This window comes from Adelges cooleyi, unplaced genomic scaffold (assembly GCF_023614345.1).
Source record: "Adelges cooleyi isolate 19-005CV unplaced genomic scaffold, UGA_ACOO_1.1 ACOO_flye_CR_arks_rails_tigmint_CR_PRNA_108, whole genome shotgun sequence".
NCBI lineage: Eukaryota > Metazoa > Arthropoda > Insecta > Hemiptera > Adelgidae > Adelges > Adelges cooleyi.
This window is the reverse complement of record NW_026095761.1, coordinates 16017787-16038637: the sequence shown is the minus strand read 5'-3', so window position 1 is coordinate 16038637 and position 20851 is coordinate 16017787. Positions and strand designations below refer to the sequence as shown.

The window sequence follows — 20851 nt, the reverse complement described above, 5'->3', positions numbered from 1 at the left end:
CTATCACAAGTTTGTTGTTATGTACAAACTGATATAATACCTTTATGGTACTATTTTATTATTGTAAAAACTATTTGTCAATAAAACATTTGCTATCTATTTGCAAACAGCAAAGATATAATTACATTACAATTTGGCATAAGTAACATATTATTATACTATTGTGCGATTTGTAATTTGAAAAGAAAAACAAATAAATTATGTTTATTTTAAGGTTTTTCACGAACTATACTAAATTACATAATATGACAATCGCAAATTTAATTCACATATCAATTTATAAATACTTTAACCTTCACAGATATTAACAAAACAATTTAAAGTGTAATGTAAATGTTGCAAAATAAAAATATATTTCAGCTATTATGACGATTGTTTCGCTACTACAGTAATTTCGGATTTCCAACCAGGTATTTTAGGGTTTGACATAACTATAACTGTAAAAGTGAAAATATCTATAATATACATACATCAATCAATCTGTGGCAATGTTCAGCGTAATACCGTTTTTTTACGGTGATCTATTTATTATTTACAATATTAGAATTCGCACACACCTTTTCTTTTCAATTGATGTTGTAACTAAATAAACATGGATGATAGTGTAATGGTATATTGGCCAGTTATCAGGCGCAAACTTTTTATATTATAAAGGTATTTTTATCAGATTTTCTTTGATCGGTTTTTAGAATTAATAGTATAATAATTATAAGTTATTTTTTATACACAAAATAAAAGAAAATGAGAAATTTCTGAAATTTCTAATTAGAAAATTCTGACTTTGGTTTTGTTAGCTATTTACAACTTTGGAGCGATTTAAAAATAAAATTTACGATTAGACCAGATTCGGATCTAGAGGGGAAAAAATCCCAAAATAAATAAATGGATTTTGATTGTTCTGCAGAAATTGTATTGTACAGTGCTATTATAAAAAAGCTAATCTATATATTTATCACTTTATCTAGATAAAAATGTATTTAAACGTTTAACTCTGTATATATTAGTATACTTCTTAAATTTTGTATAATAACAATATGAAAAAACAATTTTCTTATTAAACCCTATGAGATATTGAGTGGATCACCCTGAAAACATGAAACTTGCACAGTTAAAGTTCTAATTAAGTATATTTTAACCATATTTAAAAAAAAAAAAAAAATTATTTTTTAACCCTGGGAAATTTTTTTTAATTTTTTAATTTTTCAAAAACTGTTTTTGGGGTCAAAAAGTTAAAAAAAAAACAAATATTTTGTTTGTTTACAATTTAAGTTATATTAATCTATATAAAATCTATTCTATTCAAAAAATAGATTTGATTTTTGAAAATTAGTGTTTTTCTTATAGTTTTGTTACTATTCTTGTCACATGTGGCGAAATGTGTAAACAGCATACAAACGTCAGTTGCAAAAAAAGGTTACAGGACCACGTGAGCACCGATTAATAAGCAGCCAGCGCAAAGTGCGAACTGATGATTATAATGACTAAACAAGACTATTATAATTTATAGTGTGAACTCATATTGTGAAAAACATAATAAGAAGTGGGGTGTTATGTCGAACACACTTTATACGACGACGGTCACTATAGTAATCACCGTATAATGTATATGATTTAAAGATACAGCTATTGTTGTTACTATCAGTTATCATTTATCAATGCAGGTATTTCGCCTTTTTGGTTTTCCATCATCAAGTTTTCAACCGTTATCCAAACTCCAATGTCCGTTACTGGTCGACCGATCACCGTGACCATTTATAAATTATCATTATTATTAGAAATTCAATTTACATAATAATCGTGTGCGTGTGTGTTTGTGTGTATTTTTCTTTTAGTTATTTAACTTGTTTTTTTCCGATTTTAACGTCTACGTATCACACGTGATTTTAGTTTGTTTTTTATTTAGTAATAACCGCAGTTTTAAGCCATATCTATTAATAACTTATTGTATAATAAGCGGTGTAATACGTAAGGAAACAGTGCTTTAAAAAATAATTGCTGTTTTAAGTATTTCCGGGATGGGCGGACAGGCCACCAAATTACCGTAAGCTACAAAATAAAGTATTATTATACCATAATTTCATATCGACTGCCCCAACGCATCTCGTTTTTTGAAACTTTTCAGGATGAGCCAAACGAAAATTTGGATACATGTTATAACATGTATCTAAATTTTTCAAACTGGTATGTTAAAAAACAGAATAAGAATTTAAATTTGAATGTTTGTTTGGTTCATCCTGAAAAGTTGCAAAAAACGAGATACGACCCTTTTCGTCGGGGCAGTCGACATATTATAATATTAGCAAAAGTATGTTTACTAAACGCTTCATTCGAACTAAAACGATTTTTTGTTGAACATTAAAAAAAAAAAAATTGATTTCATTAAAAAAAAGTTTCATTAGATGTATTTGATAAATATGTTTACATTGCCGACGATGAGCAATTTCCTCCAATTTATTCGTATTCGATTGTAACATTTTTATAAAATTATAAGTAAAGAATAGTTTTAATTTTAGTTTAATCCGTTTTAATAGCATCAAGGTAAAACATACTAATGTTTGACATACGTTAAATTTATTCAAAATGTACTCTAAAATCTAAATTTAAAAATATAGTAATTATTATTGATTTTAAATGTCTATTTCGCTGATTTATGTATGTTAAATGCCTTTAATACCTTAAATTAACACGTTAAATGTTTTGAAATATTATATCTGAAAACTTTTTTGGACATATTGTTGGTTATAATAAAGTATCGATGTGATTGCGCTATGAATTTAAGTACTGAAACTATTTTAGGCGACTAATGTAATTTTCCTTTGGTATTTTCAATTATACCTTTTAAATAATTCGTTTTAGACCGTCGTCTCCATTGCCAAAACACGATGCTCTCAAAAAAAAATCTACAGAAAAAGAAAAAACAGAAAACAAATCTAAGTTAGTGTTTTTGTTTGGTTTTTCTACACTCGTTCTCAAATAAAATATCACGCGTTAATATAATACATAAATGTGGATTTTTTTTTAGACCTGCTGGGTCTTCGGCCACAACCCCTAAACAAGCGGAGTGCAAGAAAGAGCTTTCTGACAAACGACTTCCGGTCCCTTTAGAACTTGTCGAAAACAAAGTGTGAGTCGTTTAATGACCTCGGTATCGCGATTAATTAAAAAATATTAATATTTCTTTGTGGAAATTCGCAAATTTCTATAGGTCGTCTTCGGTGACGCCAAAAGATTCTTCGGGGGACGAATCCTTTGAAGACGCCACGGCCGAGATTAAAAATGTCAACGAGTGAGTTGTTTTTATTTTTCGAAATGATTTTTACAAATCGTTAGGTATGATTTTAATATCAACATGACCGCTTTTGTCAGACTGATGGTCAAAATGTCCAAAACCGATTCTCTCTCCGAACAAGTCGACAAAACTTCATTAGAAGGTGACAACACTTTGTCTGAATACGAAGTAATCCCGAAAACTTCGGCCCGGTAAGTCGTCTCAGATGTCGATAGATTTTTTTTCGAAATTACATCAATTTTTTATTTTTTTACAATTATTTGTGTTATGGATGTTTACTAAGGACGTCCCCCTCGCCGAAAACCGTTGACGATGTGCCCGCTGAAAATCTTAAACAAAACGCTAAGGCGGAGAAAAAAGTCGGCAAAACGGAGTGAGTTTTACATTGTATGGATTCTGTGTTGGCATTGTGTATGATATTTATATGGTTAAACGGTTGTCGTTTAGTGTTTTATGCGTTTTCTGGTGTGGCGTGTGTCGTATACGGCTTTTCTATACAGCCTCGAACTGGGTGCGATAAATTGAAAACGATTCGTTCAACGTTTATGTACAATGTGTGTACACGTTGAACGAATATATTATTATATTAATTATTCATGTGCAAAACTATCGACTATTTCATAACTCGATCGCTATGTAGTTTTGCCGTTATTGAGTGGTGGTATTTCTATTTATTTTTATGCGGCACGCCACAAGTACTGTACGCGGTTCGTCGAAATACAGAGAAGTGCTGTCGTTTGCTTATCAGCAGCCAGCGGAGAGCTATAAATAGTACATTTTTTGACGGTCAAGAGCCTTGTTTTCGTTTGCGGGTTGTGATTTGTGTGTACTGTGTTCGCCAAAGGTTATCAGTTTATATTTACTGCATACACTAGAGCCTGTCAAAACTAAATCCCTACAATATTATCTTCCCGCTGACTCCTGACCGCTCAGACTTCAGTATATTACCTACTTTATGATATACCAGCGGGCGTTTGTATCGTTTTTTTTTACTTGAACAGTGTAAAAAATCTTAGAAGGATAATAAGTTTTCCAACGAACGTTTGACCGGCCGACGCTACGTTTTCGTTAATATACTTTTCGCACCAATATCGATAGAATATTATTTATTATAGGTATTTTTTTTTATCAGGTATTGGTCATCATTTATTGTTTATTGTACCGTAGAAGAATAATATAAAAACAATAATAATAATAATAGCATGTTCACTGCGTGTATTTATGAAATATTGGTCGTGTGTGTAATAACGTGTACACAGTACACACATGTATTCTACCTATTCAAATTGTTTTTATTGTTATTAAACACGTTTAATCATAGATGGCCTTTGGATGGGCACTATGGAATAATACTTTTGATTGATATTTTATTTGGGAATGGCTTTATTACTTTACTAACCCTACTTGTCTTGCCTGTTGTATTGTACGGCTTTATATGTATTTGGTAGGGTATATAATAGCATTTTTGTACTCACTTCTCATTGATAGACATAATATTATAATACATAGGAATCAGCCGAGTTAAAAGGTCGAACAGATAAGGTAAAATAGAAATTTGAATGCTATTAATAATAAATTATTCCCCGAACTTGCAATTAAATCATGTTTGTCCTATTTTTGCTTCTTATTTCAATTATGTTAACAGTTGTCATTTTATGGCCAACAGTCTATAATTTAATCATGTTAGTGTTTAAATCCATATTTTACAGAGAAAAAACCATGGAGGTTAAACGGTCATGTACTAATCAAACACGAATACTCACTCTCAGAGACAATCAATCACTAGAAAATACTTTATATCGACTTAAAAAAGGTATTTACATTTATATAATATAAACATTAGCATGTACATCTTAAATCATATGAGAAAAAAATCTGCCTAATTATTTTTATTTCTCGTATTAGTGTAGTAAATAATATGTCTTATACTTTTTATAGGATGGTACTTGGAGTTCCGTATAGGTCCTTCACTTTTTGGACAGGACGTAGTTCTTTATACTGACATACCGGCCGACGGGCAATTGTTTAAAAGAGGTTCATATCGACGTCTAGAATGGATTCGGGAATGGACTACAGATGAAATAATTAATGATGATTCTTCGTTATCATGTCTTGTCCTATTGAACATGGCTGGTTCTTTTCATTACTATTTTGAGTGCGAAGGAAAAAGGTATAATTTTATTATTTCTGTTAAGTAATATTACCTAGTAATTAAATATCAAAATTATTTTAGGAAAGGGAGTGGTTATGTTTGCGTAGATCCAAACTTATCAGCTGGAGGAAAAGATATTCCTTTAAATTCAATTCAAGCAGTTTCCGTGTTGACAAAATGTCTGGGACCGTTGTCTTCTTGGAAATCAAAATTGAAAGTTGCTAAGGAAGCGGGTTATAATATGGTGCATTTTACACCCATTCAAGTATGTTAAAAAAACCGTATTATTTATAGTAAAGGACAAGTGCCTGGTTTAGGGTCTGTCCAGCATTTTGTTTTGGTTAGAGTATTGGTCAGGATATCTCCCTAGAAAGAGGGGACAGCAATGGTGTTACATGGGATGCTTCAGCTGTTTCTATTCTATTTTATTAATTAACTTAATTTATTCAGTTAAAATATTTTATATTTATACAATAAAATATTATTGTCTTTAAGGAATTAGGAGGTTCAAATTCATCTTACAGTTTAAAAGATCAACTCGCTTTGAACCCATTGTTCAATTACGACAATCATAAAGTCACCCACAATAATATTAAATCTTTATTAGATGAGATCAAAGTTGAATGGAATGTAAGTATTTTTCATAAGATTTTATGTATAACCCATACAAATGTGCTATTATTTTTTTTTTTTTTTTAGGTAATGAGTATTTGTGATATAGTACTGAATCATACGGCTAACGAGAGTCCTTGGTTAATGGAACATCCCGAGTGTGCTTACAACTTGGTAAATTGCCCTTATTTAAAGCCAGCCTACTTGTTGGATTATCACTTGTATCACTTTAGTGTAGAAGTTTCAAAAGGCATGTGGGAATTTTCTGGTGTTCCCGTTACTGTCAATAGTGAAGAGCATCTTGGAGTAAGTTTTAATAAAATTGTTGTTTACACATTTTAATAACGGCTCTTTATTTGTGGTGTAGTCACAAGGGTATATGCTGTGTGTACTCGACACTTTTATATATATATAATATGTATTGTATACATAGAAAAGCAGGAGGTGGGTACACTCAGCATATATGACTGTGGCACTGATTATGTTGATATTGTTTTTAATAGAAATACGTTATAATGTTGATTATATTTTTTATAAGTCTATTAGACACGCTTTACTGACTACATTGTTACCGAAAGTGAAAATTCACGAACTGTATCAACTGAATGTTGAAAAAATTGTAACGGAGTTTCAAAATATGGTTCGTTCCGGTCCACCACCGTTAGCCAAAAATTCAAAAAATGATGACAATGATGAACTAGCGCTTATTCCTGATCCGGAATTCCGAAGATTAGCTGCAACTGTTGATATGAATAAAGTTTTACCGTTATACAATATATATAGGTATATTAGATAACAAATAATAATTACTCTTTTATTCTAAAAATAAATAACTTTTTAAAAAAAAATTTTTAGGAGTGATTGTTTTGATGAAGATACAAGACTTCACCGTTGTAGCTATGAATTGAAATTAAAATTAGAAGAAATGAATAGTGCCGTTTATGATAGAATTCAAGCTCATATAGTAGCCGCCGTAGATAATTGTATTGCAGGTATTCGATATTTCAGGATACAGCCAGACGGTCCAAGAATACCCAAAGTATCTATAAAAGAACCCTTAGTGCCGAGGTAAAAAAAATGAAAACATAATATGACCATTTTAGTATGCATTATGCAGGCCTAACATTTTTAATTAAAATACAATTTTTTATAAAATCTTATTATCTACATTATGACTAATTTCACCCTGAAATCATTCACTAAAATTAATGATACAATTTAAGTTTTTTTAGAATGCATACAATAATTTGTTTTCCTCATCATTTTTGTACTATTGACAATTTTACATAATTTACGACTAAACCAATTGTCGAGGAACAATTTTATCTTTTTTTACATACTTTGATTTCGCTGCTTCACTTGTTTGTCAGAGATCAATCTTCTAATTAATATTTGGCTCACTTCCTGATCAGCAGTTGCTCTGAAATGTTGTGGCAAAGAGACATATTCTGGTTGACATTACAATAATTGAACATTAGTTTTAAAAAAAAAATCAGCTATGTTTTCCCCCTAAAAGGGGTAGAAACACATCTACCTATTTCTGGTCGGATGTTCTTTCATTCAGCTTTTAAGGTGCAAAGGCTTTACGAGTTAAAAATTCTATCTTTATTTCACTCAGTTAAGAAAGCACCCCTTGCTATACTTTTAGTGACTAACGCAAGTACTGTGATCGCTTTAAGTACTGTTGCTGTTAATTTCTTCTTTTTGAAAGAATATTACATTTATGTGTTTAATGATTTAACAGATACTTCAAAGATTTTGAAGACTTAAGTGCTGAGGAAGTGTTGTACTCCTCAAATGGTCGTTTTGTTATGGCACATAACGGATGGGTAATGGGTGGAAGTCCTATTGAAAATTTTGCCGGTCCAAATTCTGAAGTATATCTACGCAGAGAGTTAATAGCATGGGGAGATAGTGTTAAATTAAGGTAGGTAAATTTCTAAAAAAAAATGTTGATCTTTTTAAATTGTATTTTTTGTTTCCATTATTTCTTAGGTTTGGAGATAATCCTGAAGATTGCCCTTTCCTTTGGGATTATATGAAGCGTTACGTTGAAGAAACTGTGAAAATTTTCGACGGGGTCAGATTGGATAATTGCCATTCAACGCCATTGCACCTTGCAGAGGTAGTTTTTATAAATATTTTTTCATTTTCTACCTACTTAAAATTAATATGAAATTATGTTAGCGTTAAGGTATAAGGTATTTTGAAATCTTTATATATACATATATATATTATTAAAATGTTTAGTATTTGCTTGACGCTGCCCGGAAAATTAAACCAGACTTGTATGTTGTAGCAGAACTATTTACAAATTCTGATTCAGCTGATAATATATTTGTTAACAGACTCGGCATAACATCATTGATTCGAGGTAAATTTGCTTTAGACACTAGTTGATATGTCTTAGCATTAATTTTATAATATACAGTAAAATGGCATCCGATTTAACTTGGCTTTTCACCTATCTGTCTAATAAATATGACGAGCTAACTTTTATGATTATGTCAGTTGTGTTATAAGATATAGTTTTTTCTCACCAATATAAATTATATTTTATTTATTTATTATTATTTAAATTATAATAATGATAATAATAAAAAAGGTATAAAAACATTTTATGTACATTTTTTAGAAGCCATGTCTGCGTGGGATTCGCATGAATTAGGACGTTTGGTTTATCGTTATGGTGGTGATCCTGTCGGTGCTTTTATGAAACCACAGGAACAAGATTTGCGTCCATCGATAGCACATGCTTTGTTTATGGATCAAACCCATGACAATCCTTCTCCAGTTGAAAAGCGATCGGTTTATGATTTGTTACCCAGTGCAGCATTGGTATCAATGGCATGCTGTGCTAGTGGAAGTAATATGGGCTACGATCAACTAATACCACACCATGTATGTTTTTATAATAATATATAATAATAATGATATGATATTATCATATAATTAAATAAATATATTTTTAGATTGATGTTGTCAAAGAAGATAGGCAATATATGTGTTGGTCTGACGAGTTTGTCAACATGAACACGGGAATAATGGCTGGTAAAAGAGCATTAAACGACCTACATTATGATCTCGGACTACGTGGATTTGATCAAGTCTTTGTCGATCAAGTAGACACTGATATTGTTTGTGTAACACGACACAATAGTAAAACACATGAAACAGTTGTATTAATGTCTTATACTGCGTTTACAAAAAACACGAGTTCTCCCTTTTTACCTTTACCACAAAATGGTTTGGGTAAGGGCATCACCGTGGATGGTCAAGTGAAAAGTGTGATCATTGAAGCTTGCGTTCAAAATAAGTAAGAATTATCTTTACTTGGACATACTTATATTTTTATACATATTCAGTGGTGTAGTCATAAGGGTATAAGTATACTGGTATACCCACCTCACACTTTTCAGAGTAAAAGAATGTATAAACAAGTGGGAGGTGAGTACTCCGTGTAGTACACCCTAATGACCAAACACTGTATACTTTACAACACTACTATTTTGACATATTATATTTTCTTAGAGAAATTCGCGGAGAAGTATTTGTGAAAGATGAAAAAATAATCAATGGCCTCACAAATTGCACTTTACAAATCAAGCAAAACATTAATCCCTATGACTGTACTATGCTAAGTATCGTACCTATAAATGAAAGATCAGTACGTTTTAACTTTACCGAAAACTTCAAACCTGGATGTATTGTAATAGTTAGCGCCGTACCAAATGAAAAAACAATAGCTACAACTAAACAATTGTTGACTGAAATCAATTTAGTGCAAGCAGTCAGTCGTTTGACTTTAACAGACTTGAATTATGTTTTGTTCAGATGTGCCGAAGAAGACGATGGAAAAGCATATGATATACCAGGATTTGGTAAACTAGTGTACTGTGGTATTCAAGGTGTAATGTCAGTTTTGGACGTCGTGGCTCCTGACAATGATCTTGGCCACCCGTTGTGTGCAAATTTACGCAATGGTTTCTGGATTATAGATTATATTTATGAACGTTTAAAGCAAAAAGAATTTGAACACAATCCACTGTATCAGTTTGGAGATTTTTTAGAAACATTTTTACAACCGCTTAAAAACTTACCACCTTTTTTAGTACCTTGCTATTTTGAACTTGTCATCAGGAAAGTTTATAACGCATTGCTTGATCGTACATGGTCATTGATGCACAGCGATATAAAAAACGGATCCTCATTTTGTAAAAGTTTAGCGCTCGCTTCAATTCAGTTTGCAGGGATAGTTAAATCAAGCCCTCTTCCACCTCTTTCCCAAAATCTCTTGGCTCCTATGCTCAAAACCTACACAGCGCATGACGGAAAAACTCGACCAGAATGTGTATCTATTTCGGCTGGGTTACCACATTTTTCCACTGGATACATGAGAATTTGGGGTCGAGACACTTTTATTGCAATCAGAGGACTATTATTACTTGCTGGACGCTACGATGAAGTCAAGTACGATATTTGTTTAGAATTTCATTATTAAAGTTCTATTAAATTATTAATTTTATATTTTAGGTATATAATTTTGGCGTTTGGTGGTTGCTTGAGACATGGTCTAATTCCAAATCTTTTGGATGGAGGTATCAATCCTAGGTATAATTGCCGCGATGCAGTTTGGTGGTGGCTGTATATGATTCGGCAGTATGTCGAAACTGTACCTGGGGGTATTAGTATTTTGAATGATCCAGTTAATAGGATATTCCCTACTGATGACTCTGAACCAACCTCAGTTGTATGTTTAGATAACTGAGTAATTTTAAATAAGTATAAAAATGTAATTAATGTATATACTTATAAATTCAAGGATCAACCATTATATGAGGTAATCCAGGAAGTTATGTCAGTACACTTCCAAGGATTGTGTTTCCGTGAACGCAATGCTGGCATCGCAATTGATGCTCATATGAAGAGTCCAGGATTTGACAACCAAATTGGAGTACAACCTTTGACGGGTTTTGTTTTTGGTGGTAATGAATGGAATTGTGGTACTTGGATGGATAAAATGGGTTCTTCGGACAAAGCCGGTAACCGAGGTCGACCTGCTTCACCACGTGATGGATCAGCTATAGAATTGGTCGCTTTATCCAAAGCTGTTGTTGGGTTTTTGGCCGACTTGAACAAATCAAATAAATTTAAATATTCTGGAGTAACTCGTAAAAATAAGGATGGTGAGCTCTAATAATTTAAGATATATTTTCAGTAGTGTAAATGTAGGTTTACGCTGTGTGCATTGTTTGGAAATTATTGGAAATGTGAATGATTTTTTAATTATATTTTCTTTTAGAAAAACAATTTAAAAATGTTCAAAATGTTTTTTTTTTTTACATTTAAATAATATGTTTTAAATTAATGTTTTATTGAAAACTTACTCATAACAATGAAATTGTGTAAAAACACTGATAGAGTATGTCTACATTATGATTACATTAATATTAATTATTATGTATAATTTATATTGTTTAAGTGTTATATCAAATTTAAATGACGAATGTTTATTTGTTAAGGTTCGGATACTACATGGACATATAAAGAATGGAATGGAAAAATTCAATCAAATTTTGAATCATACTTTTGGATACCAACAGAAAAAGTCAACCATACTCAAGTGGAACCATATCCAGAACTTATTAACCGCAGAGGTATTTATAAGGACACTGTCGGGGCTTCAAACAAATGGGGCGATTATCAATTACGGTGTAATTATCCAGTTGCAATGGTAGTGGTAAGTATTAGTAGTAATAATTTATAAATAAGTTTTTTCAAATTATAAATTTGCCAACATACACTATAATTTCTAGGCTCCAGAATTGTTTACACCAGAAAATGCACGAATAGCCATTCTAACAGCGTCTGATGTGCTTCTTGGTCCACTCGGTATGAAAACATTAGATCCAACTGACTGGGCCTATGACGGTTATTATAATAACGATAACGATACAACCGATTCTAAAGTGGCCAACGGTTATAATTATCATCAAGGACCGGTAAGCTACTAAGTAACTAAATGAATGATTATTTAACAATTTTTAAAATATATTTGTTTTCCAGGAGTGGTTATGGCCTGTTGGCTTTCTTTTAAGAGCTAAGTTTATATTTTCAACAAAAAAACGAGAAACACAATCGGAAATTCAAAGTATTCTCGCCAAACACTACGAGCATTTAAGAACTTCGGTGTGGAGAGGACTACCAGAATTAACAAATAAGGATGGAGCGTTCTGCTCAGGATCTTGTCCAACTCAAGCTTGGAGTGTTGCTACAATTTTAGAGGTAAAGAGAAATTAGAATAGAATACACTGGTTGGTAGTGTGAAGTATATTTGTTTTACAATTTAATTTGTATTTTATTTTTCAAGGCGCTGATTGCAGTTACCAATTTAAATTGATATTAAACTTGTGTGTTTAGTATTAATTTTATTGTCAATTTGTTTTTAGTAATAGAATATTATATTTAATGAAAAATGGAAGCAAGCAATGACAGGATTTAATCAAAAAAATTGTAACATAATATTATTCTTACTTTTAAGTTATTGAATTACATTGAACTTCTTATTTTATAATAGAAATTATTTATATGTGTATATCATTGTTGAATATTGTTTAAATTATATTTGTATGCTTTTATTTTTTTAATTGTTTTACGTATATTATTATTTACAAGGTAATAATTTTTATTATAATTTAAGTCAAAATTTATAATATTTCTGCACTTTTATTTATAATAAATAAATTATTTTTTAAAAACTTTAAAGAATATTGCACTTATGAAAATCCTTATGAGAACAAAAAAACTACATTGTTAGTGAATATATATTTTTTTTAATTTCTCAATGTATATATCATAGGGTTATTATTTAGTAATTAATTGAATAATGTAAAACATTTTAATTACTGAATATATTTGTTTTTAAAAATATAGCATGTTGAGAAAAAATACCTTAAAAAAATAATGTTTAAGAAAATTACCCTAAAATTATAAATAGTTTAAAAAAAAAACAAATCCTCATATTAGTGTTGAAACTGACAAAGTCGACATACCTACATTTTTTATTAATTCATAATTAATTTAATATACATTTACTATTTATAAATTGTTGATTTTAAATTTAAAGTTTAATAACTGTAATTTAATACATAAGTTAACAAAGTAGAATAATGGCATATTTGATGTTACCTACATACATCAAAATAGCACTGTATTTAAAATACATCTAGTTAAAATTTTTGTTGGTTAGAAAAAATCTAGTATAGTTAAATTTTTTATTATAAATTACAGTTACCTATATTTTACTTGTTAATGATCAAAGTTTAGTAGATAAGTATAAATAATTAGGCCATAACTAAGTTATCATAATTATGTTTTTAAGCATTTATTTATACTAATTCCCTTTTGGCAAAACAAATATTTTTAATATTAATTAAAAATATTTTATTATCGTTTTTTTGGTAAATGTTTCGAAAATACTAATTACAAAATGTATTAAGTATTATGATGATATTTCTATATTTTAATAATATTTAAAGAACACAGTTAGATTGATATTATTTTTTAAACATTGATTTTCTTGCCAAAACATGATTTAAAAATAATAAAAAACATTTTGAAACAATTTATATTTGTTGCGTTATTAGTGGGCTTTTATTTCATTATAACATGAATTTTGGTTATCATTTTAAGTATAAGATATAAATTTCTTTTATTTAATATTTTATGCCGCTTTCAGTTTTCACAGTCGCTTGTCGAGAAACTGTACTGCAGTCTGCAACTTGCAAGTATTAAAAATTGTGTGTTTTTTTTTTTTAATATCTTTGTACGGGACGACCTTGGTCGGATCATATGATTGTTCACTCGGTGTTTACTCTACAATGAAAATTATCAAAATGTCAACAACTAAACAACAGTGATAAAACAAATTCCAGACCTGCGACGATAGTAAAATAGTATACTGAATGCGCTATTGCATATTATTTTACAATATTTTGTCACCATGGTCGTTGATTTGATATTTATTTTTTAACGAACTTTCCGATATAGTTAGAATGGTTATTTTACACGCTCAATTCAGGGACTTGAAAAGAACAACGACAGACTATTATAGATAAGTGATAACTAGTACCGATAAGTTTAAATTGAAAAAAAAAAAAATGGTTTAATGATGATGGAACAGCGGGACTATGACGGGGACATTACGCCCAGCGCGATAGAAGAAGACGAGGATGTGCTGAAAGACTTGTTAAATGTTCCACCTGACTGGTCAGCGGGCAATTGCCTCCAGACGGGTCTGTTCAATTCGTTCGATCCAGACGAAGTGGTGTACCGTGCTCAAAAGAAACCGTGTAAAATGGTTGGCAAATATGTTATGGGCGATTTGCTGGGCGAAGGTAGTTACGGCAAAGTGAAAGAAGTACTCGATTCGATAACACTAGTGCGCCGTGCGGCCAAAATATTGAAGAAGAAGAAACTAAAGCGTATTCCGAATGGAGAGAAAAATGTCCTCAAGTAATTATGACATATAGTTTATTATGTATTTAACAGAAAAATGTATAAGCACTGTCGTTTGTCTATTCATAGTTTTAGTTGTTTAAATTGACACAGATAACATAGTATTTATATGGTCATTCATTTATGCATTTCGATCAACAAAGCATTATTATCATATGATTTGTTAATAGTCAATTGTCTTTTAATGTTTGCTATTAGACTATAATATATAAATACCTAATGCATCAGTATGATTGCATAGTTGTGTCTTTTTAAATTAAACAATAAGACTTATTTTAACGCATTTATAGTTTACACTTTTTGCTATTACAAAAATAAGTTTTATTTGATGTATTTATACACGTCACAGTATCATACATTTTTCCCCTTAGACAAATAATAATTAAACCGTGTCACACACGTCATTACGAAAACTAATATGTTTCATTTACCGATGAGAAGTAGTGTAATTTGTTTTTTTGCCATATAGAGTAGTGTATTTGCATATGTAACGACATTAAGTAATACTCTCCAAATGTGTTACTTTTCACGGGCAAGTGTTAGACATAATAGTTTTATAAAATTATTAGAAGTATATTTTAGTATATAGTTAAAAAATAAGTCAAATTATTTTTTCTGTTTATTAATTACAATTGTATTTTATATATTTCTTTTCCAAGTGAAATTCAATTATTGAAAACATTGAGACATCTAAATGTCATAGAATTAGTAGACGTAATAGTAAACGAAGAGAAAGAAAAAATGTACTTATTAATGGAGTACTGCGTTGGCGGTCTTCAAGATATGCTTGAGCACTCTCCAGGCAGTAAATTTCCATGTTGGCAAGCCCATAAGTAATAAGTGCATTGATATATTTTCATATAAGTATAACATGTTATGTATATTTTACAACTATTCATTTTTATTTTTAAAAATTTTACTTTTAGTTATTTCAGTCAATTAATGAACGGATTAGAGTATTTACATAGCCGTGGAATTATTCACAAAGATATAAAACCCGGGAACTTATTGCTCACCCTGGATGAAACTCTTAAAATTTCCGATTTTGGGACTGCTGAGGTTTGTTTTATATTCACATTAATAATTTAAGTATATGGCGGAGCGATGCGACCGATTGTGTCAGTTTTTCTCACACTACCTGCAGTTTAAAACTTAATGGCTGTTCCTCAAATTTGCGGGCAATTGTCTGTAAAAAAAATGGACATCCCCCATCTTTTATGTGTCCATTAAATTACATTTTAATCAATAAAAGCCAGTAGTGAAGTGTGTCTTAAAATCAAACAGGAGATTAAACAAAAAACAGTTGAAATTTGTATAAAAACATTTATTATTTAAATTAAATAAAAGCGGTTGGATATACATAGTCTTCTTTGACACGTTGTTATTGATTAAAACCTAACTTGGGCATTATTTAAGTTATTTTTTTATTTAAATAACAATTCAGATGATTAAAATAAAAATTATTTAAAAACTATAACTAAATAATAACTATTTAGTATTTACACACCTTGCGGTATATCCCATTTAATTATCTGATAATCAAATGGGATATACCACAAGGTGTGTAAATACTGTAAATATAATACCCCATTCAAGTTTTAATAATTTTTTAAATAATTTTAAAAAAATTCTAAAATAGTAATTTCAATAAAATTTTTATTTTAACAAATTTAAACAACAAAGAATAACATCTTAACTTATTGAAGGAAGCTGTTAAAAAAGGATTTAAGTATTTTTTCAATTTTCGTCTAAAAATTGTTTATTTAAATTAAAGCATAGATAATAAAATTTTAACAAAAAAATGCTTTAAAATAACTGGTTATTTAAAGCAGTTTAATACAAATGTTTTCAAATATATTATTATTTGAAATTATAAATTATTTAATAAATTATTTCAAATAACTCTAATTTCTTATTATTTTTAAATTACTTGTTATTTTTTATAAATAAAAAAAAGTCTAGGTCTGATTTAAACTGTATGCTGTTGTTTGCAATCTCCTATTATAGCCAACTACATTTATCTAATAATAATTATTATTATTTTTTTAATTATAATTTAGGCATTGTCACCATTTGATCCGGAAGGTATTTGTGCATCTAGTCAAGGTTCACCCGCATTTCAACCTCCTGAAATCGCAAATGGGGCTGATGAATACTCTGGCTTTAAGATCGATATTTGGAGTAGCGGAGTAACTTTGTAAGCTTATGATAACACTGTAAAACTGATACATTTTAATAGTATTTGTATGTGTATTTAATTTAGCATTATTTTATAAACAGGTATTATTTAGTTACCGGAGAGTATCCATTTGAAGGCGACAATGTATACAGGCTGTTTGAAGCGATCGGTAAATGTAACATAAAAATCCCGGGCTACGTAACAGAACCATTAAGATCTCTTTTAGTTGGAATGCTTAAAAAAGACCCAAAGAATAGATTTTCCCTGCGAACAATTCAAACACACCCGTAAGAGAAAGAAACCATAAAATAAAAACTTTATTTTGGAAGTGTAAAATATCAAAATATTTGTACGTGTTGTAGTTGGGTTGTTTGTAGACATCCTAAAACGTCTGAAAAAGTACCTATACCTCCGTTACGTGGGGATACAATGCATAATATGACTGTGCTGCCGTATCTGTTCAACTATCTTGACGACACGGCCTCAGAAAACGAAGACGAATATGTTACCGAAATGTTAAGAGGTCAGTAAACTGTAAAAGTTGTTAATATTGTGGTTGCTATAGTTATTAGCATAGGCATAGTCTTAAGGGTTTAGCTGTGCCACCTCCTGTTATGAGTATTCATAATATTACGCATCTGCAGATAGAGTACACAAATTTTTGATATTCGTTTACATAGAAAAGTGGGAGGTGTGTACATAAATGTGTACCCTTTTGACTACGCCACTAGACTTATTAGCGATTTATATTAACTCATTGTGTCACTTGTTTTACACATATCGCAGATCGACAGAATGGGAGTACATCAGCTCCTGTTGATGATGCTAACGATCCATCTAAACGAGCCTGGCACAAGCCAATCATGTATAATGTTAAAAAAATGACTACTTGTCGACTGTCGTGACGTCAGTCGCATATTCTTGTGTTTAATCTTTCATATTGTTTTATATTATAAAATCATTTTTGGTAAAAAGTTCTAATTATGTTTCAAGCGGAGATGAGCAAAGTGTTTTTTTTCCTTTTGCCATTTATCAAGTCTGATATTTGATGAGTTTTCACGAGGCAAGAGTAAAATATAATTTAAGCTACTTATTATTTATGTATACATCTGCCTCAATAATGTTTCGGAAAGTATTTATTAATATAAAGTAAATTTTTGTTATTAACCTCTGCATGTGTTTTTTTTTTTTGAGAATCTTAAAGAACGCATAAAAGACTGTTAAATCTTGAGGTACTAAAGGAGAAAAAACAAGTTGTCACCAACTTCAAATATTTTGTTTATTCATTTTTAACTTTTATATATGTATAACAAAATTCTAGAAAGTAAAAAGTAAATATTGTTTTTCCTTTATAAGATTTATTTTAAATTAACTAAGTTTTTTATTAATATAAATAAGCATTTAACAAATTATTATTATTTTGATATTCGAGTTCCTTGTGGTTTAATAGTATTTAATTAATAAGACAAAACTAAGCGAGCGAATGGAAAATACAATGAGTTAATCTCATTAAATATTTGAAATAAACTTTAAGACTTAAAAAAAAAAATAATACAAATATATACTGCCTTTTTTGAACATGTCTATTATCGCCATTATTCAATTTATACATCACTACAATTATTAATATCAGTGTAAAGCGAAAAGAATCATTTAAAATGCACTCTAAATGAAGTATTGTATATAAGAATGTAAACTGATGGTTCTTAAAATATATACAGGGTGCATAACATTCTTACAATATGTGTATAGATTTGTTTATATTAAAAAATAAATCGCCCTGTACATATTTAAAAAAAATGAAACGAGAATCAGTTTTCTATTTTTTGTTATATATACTGCCATGGCCAACCAATGATATATATTTTATTAAATTGTTCATAGTTAAAATAAAAGAATTGCTTTCAAAGATAAACTCAATTTTTAATACTGTAAAGCCAAGCGTATGGGAAAAAATTAACTAAATTGATTGTATTATAATGTCCAATTTTTATTGTAAAAAATTGTTATTGGAAATAATGATATCTAAGTTTTATAAATGCTTAATTTTATTATTAGTAATAAGATATAAGCATTACAAATTTTTATGAAAAAAAATTTACTGAAGCTTAAGATTGTTCACAATTACATTGAATTTTATATTTCATATTGATCCATTCGATCGTCAATAGTTTTCAAACGGTTGACTGACTGTTAAAAATATTGACACTGATTAGTAACGATAATATTGTGCTTTGCTTCTTGTACATTAAGTTACGCTTATTGAGGGTGTCATAAAGTGTTTATGAATTTTAATTATAAATTGTACCACTATACCCAAAAAATTTTTTTATACTATTTACCTGAAAAAGAACAATGTTGAAAGTTGACTATAAATTTAAATTATTATCTATTATTTATGTGTTAATTGTATATTTAATTATTTAATGTTAAGAAATGAGTATATAATATATATTATAATTGTTTACATTTAGTTGGTTTTTTTTTATTTTAACGGTAAACTAAGAGACATGGGAAATGCGGCTTACACAACGATTATATAATAAAATGTATAAATATGACTTTCACATGCATAGGAATGTGTTAAATAACACATTTTTTAAAACATCCAAAGAATTATATTATTTAATTAAATTATAATTTCGTCATTTGTAGGTTAATAATTATTCAAAATGTATTCAAACTTCAATTGGTTTTAGCTAGTTGATTTGATTTTAAAAATAAATATTATATTTAACAAATAGATTTAATTTGTTCTGGAGAGAAAAATGATCTAATGACCTAATGATAATTTAATATTATTAAAGGCAGTGTCAATAAAAATGTATTTTTGGTGCCGAAGCAGCAAATATATTAGGGGTTGTGTTTTATTTAATTGTGTATAACATTTTCATTTTATAATTAAAATGAAAAATCTTAAATTAATTTAAACTAAACTCTGTCTAGACCCTAATAAGAGTTAGACAATTAATTAATATGATAGTTTTGTACCAATTATCGAGTGACCTATTTACTTGAATTGCTTAGAGGCTAAAGGTTAAGTAATAACGATTAGTTAGTTAGGATTGGTTAGGTATATTGTATGATTCGACAATCGATGGAGCGGGGAGCCTCGTGCGTACCTACGTTTAATTAATAAATAGTAAATACAATTTTACTGGTTAATCATGAGATGATCATGATTCATGGGTAACTTAGTAATAATTTGTAATATCTCATGTTATCGGTTGGGTAATTCATAACGAGGACGATGTTGGCACTATGATGATAATATTGTACACGTAATGATGTTTGGGTATGCTGCTGAGTAGTACAATAATAACAAATACCTAACTAAATGAAGTATTAAAATATTTATTATATAGGTTAAGTATTCGATTACTTTTTAACCCACGCTGATCTTCACCCCATTACAAATCATTGTGCAGCTAGCTTAAGTACTATTGTATTTGTCTGTAATTACCATTTTAGTATTTTATATATTAATGAATTATAATTTTTAATTATAAATAAAAGATGTATTTTTATTTTTACAAAGACCAACCTTGGTCGTTATTTAGTACTATTATAGTCGATAAGTTTTTTTTTAAAAAGAATTGTATATGACGATTAATTAACGACAAATTTAGAGGAATGACTCATTATTTACACTGCTTGCTCGGGCGATTTATGTCATTGTTCTTTGTGTTACATTGTTCATATTTGTGTTTTTTTCGTATTCGATAACGAATAGCGAGACTCGACCAAATCTCGAGGGTAAAAGAACAAGGACCCTTGCACGTTGTTGATTTGTGATCACAGCACTCCAGTGGCGTATTTAGGGGGGGGGGGGTCAGGGTAATAATTTTTATAAATATACAAGCTGTCCGGACCCGGCGTTGCCCGAGATTTAGTCTGCCAGGGCTGAGTGAAATAATTCCCATTCACCCATTCCCACCCGCATCTCAATCTCCATTGGAATTTTCGAAAAGTATTATGCCAGTTAGGTTCGCGGGAGTGTACTCAACAACTTCCCAAAGTATCATGGCGATCAAATGAATGGTGTACTAATGCATATAGGACAAACAGACAGACAGACATTCATTTATATATATATATATAT

The 20851-nt window shown here is 29.7% G+C and overlaps 2 protein-coding genes across 8 annotated transcripts; both read left to right on the top strand.

Annotated features, from left to right (window-relative positions):
• Positions 1–1667: 1667 nt before the first annotated feature.
• Positions 1668–12812, top strand: LOC126838462 (glycogen debranching enzyme). 6 transcript variants are annotated; one of them, XM_050572923.1, is made up of 25 exons: positions 1668–2041; positions 2857–2934; positions 3023–3124; positions 3206–3286; positions 3367–3480; positions 3573–3662; positions 4999–5102; positions 5228–5459; positions 5523–5706; positions 5937–6071; positions 6141–6359; positions 6592–6836; positions 6909–7121; positions 7798–7980; positions 8049–8178; positions 8304–8427; positions 8689–8954; positions 9026–9369; positions 9585–10523; positions 10587–10803; positions 10876–11239; positions 11576–11793; positions 11870–12055; positions 12120–12338; positions 12424–12812. In XM_050572923.1, the coding sequence occupies exons 1-25, from the start codon at positions 2016–2018 to the stop codon at positions 12451–12453; spliced, it is 5043 nt and encodes a 1680-aa protein (XP_050428880.1). In that variant the 5' UTR covers positions 1668–2015; the 3' UTR covers positions 12454–12812. The 6 variants fall into 6 exon arrangements, with proteins under 6 accessions (XP_050428880.1, XP_050428887.1, XP_050428896.1 ...); XM_050572930.1 differs by lacking the exon at positions 3573–3662; XM_050572939.1 differs by lacking the exons at positions 2857–2934; positions 3023–3124; positions 3206–3286; positions 3367–3480; positions 3573–3662 and having other exon boundaries at positions 1671–2041.
• Positions 12813–13956: 1144 nt separating this feature from the next.
• On the top strand, positions 13957–19393 carry LOC126838518 (serine/threonine-protein kinase STK11-like). Of its 2 annotated transcripts, XM_050573012.1 has the most exons (7): positions 13958–14567; positions 15230–15403; positions 15497–15629; positions 16631–16767; positions 16851–17036; positions 17112–17272; positions 17536–19391. In XM_050573012.1, the coding sequence occupies exons 1-7, from the start codon at positions 14221–14223 to the stop codon at positions 17652–17654; spliced, it is 1257 nt and encodes a 418-aa protein (XP_050428969.1). In that variant the 5' UTR covers positions 13958–14220; the 3' UTR covers positions 17655–19391. The 2 variants fall into 2 exon arrangements, with proteins under 2 accessions (XP_050428978.1, XP_050428969.1); XM_050573021.1 differs by lacking the exon at positions 15230–15403 and having other exon boundaries at positions 13957–14567; positions 17536–19393.
• Positions 19394–20851: the final 1458 nt, after the last annotated feature.

Bases quoted from the DNA above. Each gene is read 5' to 3' on its own strand.
- LOC126838518 (XM_050573012.1), top strand. From the start codon at position 14,221: ATGATGATGGAACAGCGGGACTATGACGGGGACATTACGCCCAGCGCG. The intron at 14,568-15,229 runs GTAATTATGACA...TTCTTTTCCAAG, and splicing joins GGAGAGAAAAATGTCCTCAA to TGAAATTCAATTATTGAAAA. The intron at 16,768-16,850 runs GTAAGCTTATGA...TTTTATAAACAG, and splicing joins TGGAGTAGCGGAGTAACTTT to GTATTATTTAGTTACCGGAG.
- LOC126838462 (XM_050572923.1), top strand. From the start codon at position 2,016: ATGGGCGGACAGGCCACCAAATTACC. The intron at 2,042-2,856 runs GTAAGCTACAAA...AATTCGTTTTAG, and splicing joins GGACAGGCCACCAAATTACC to ACCGTCGTCTCCATTGCCAA. The intron at 12,056-12,119 runs GTAAGCTACTAA...TTTGTTTTCCAG, and splicing joins ATAATTATCATCAAGGACCG to GAGTGGTTATGGCCTGTTGG.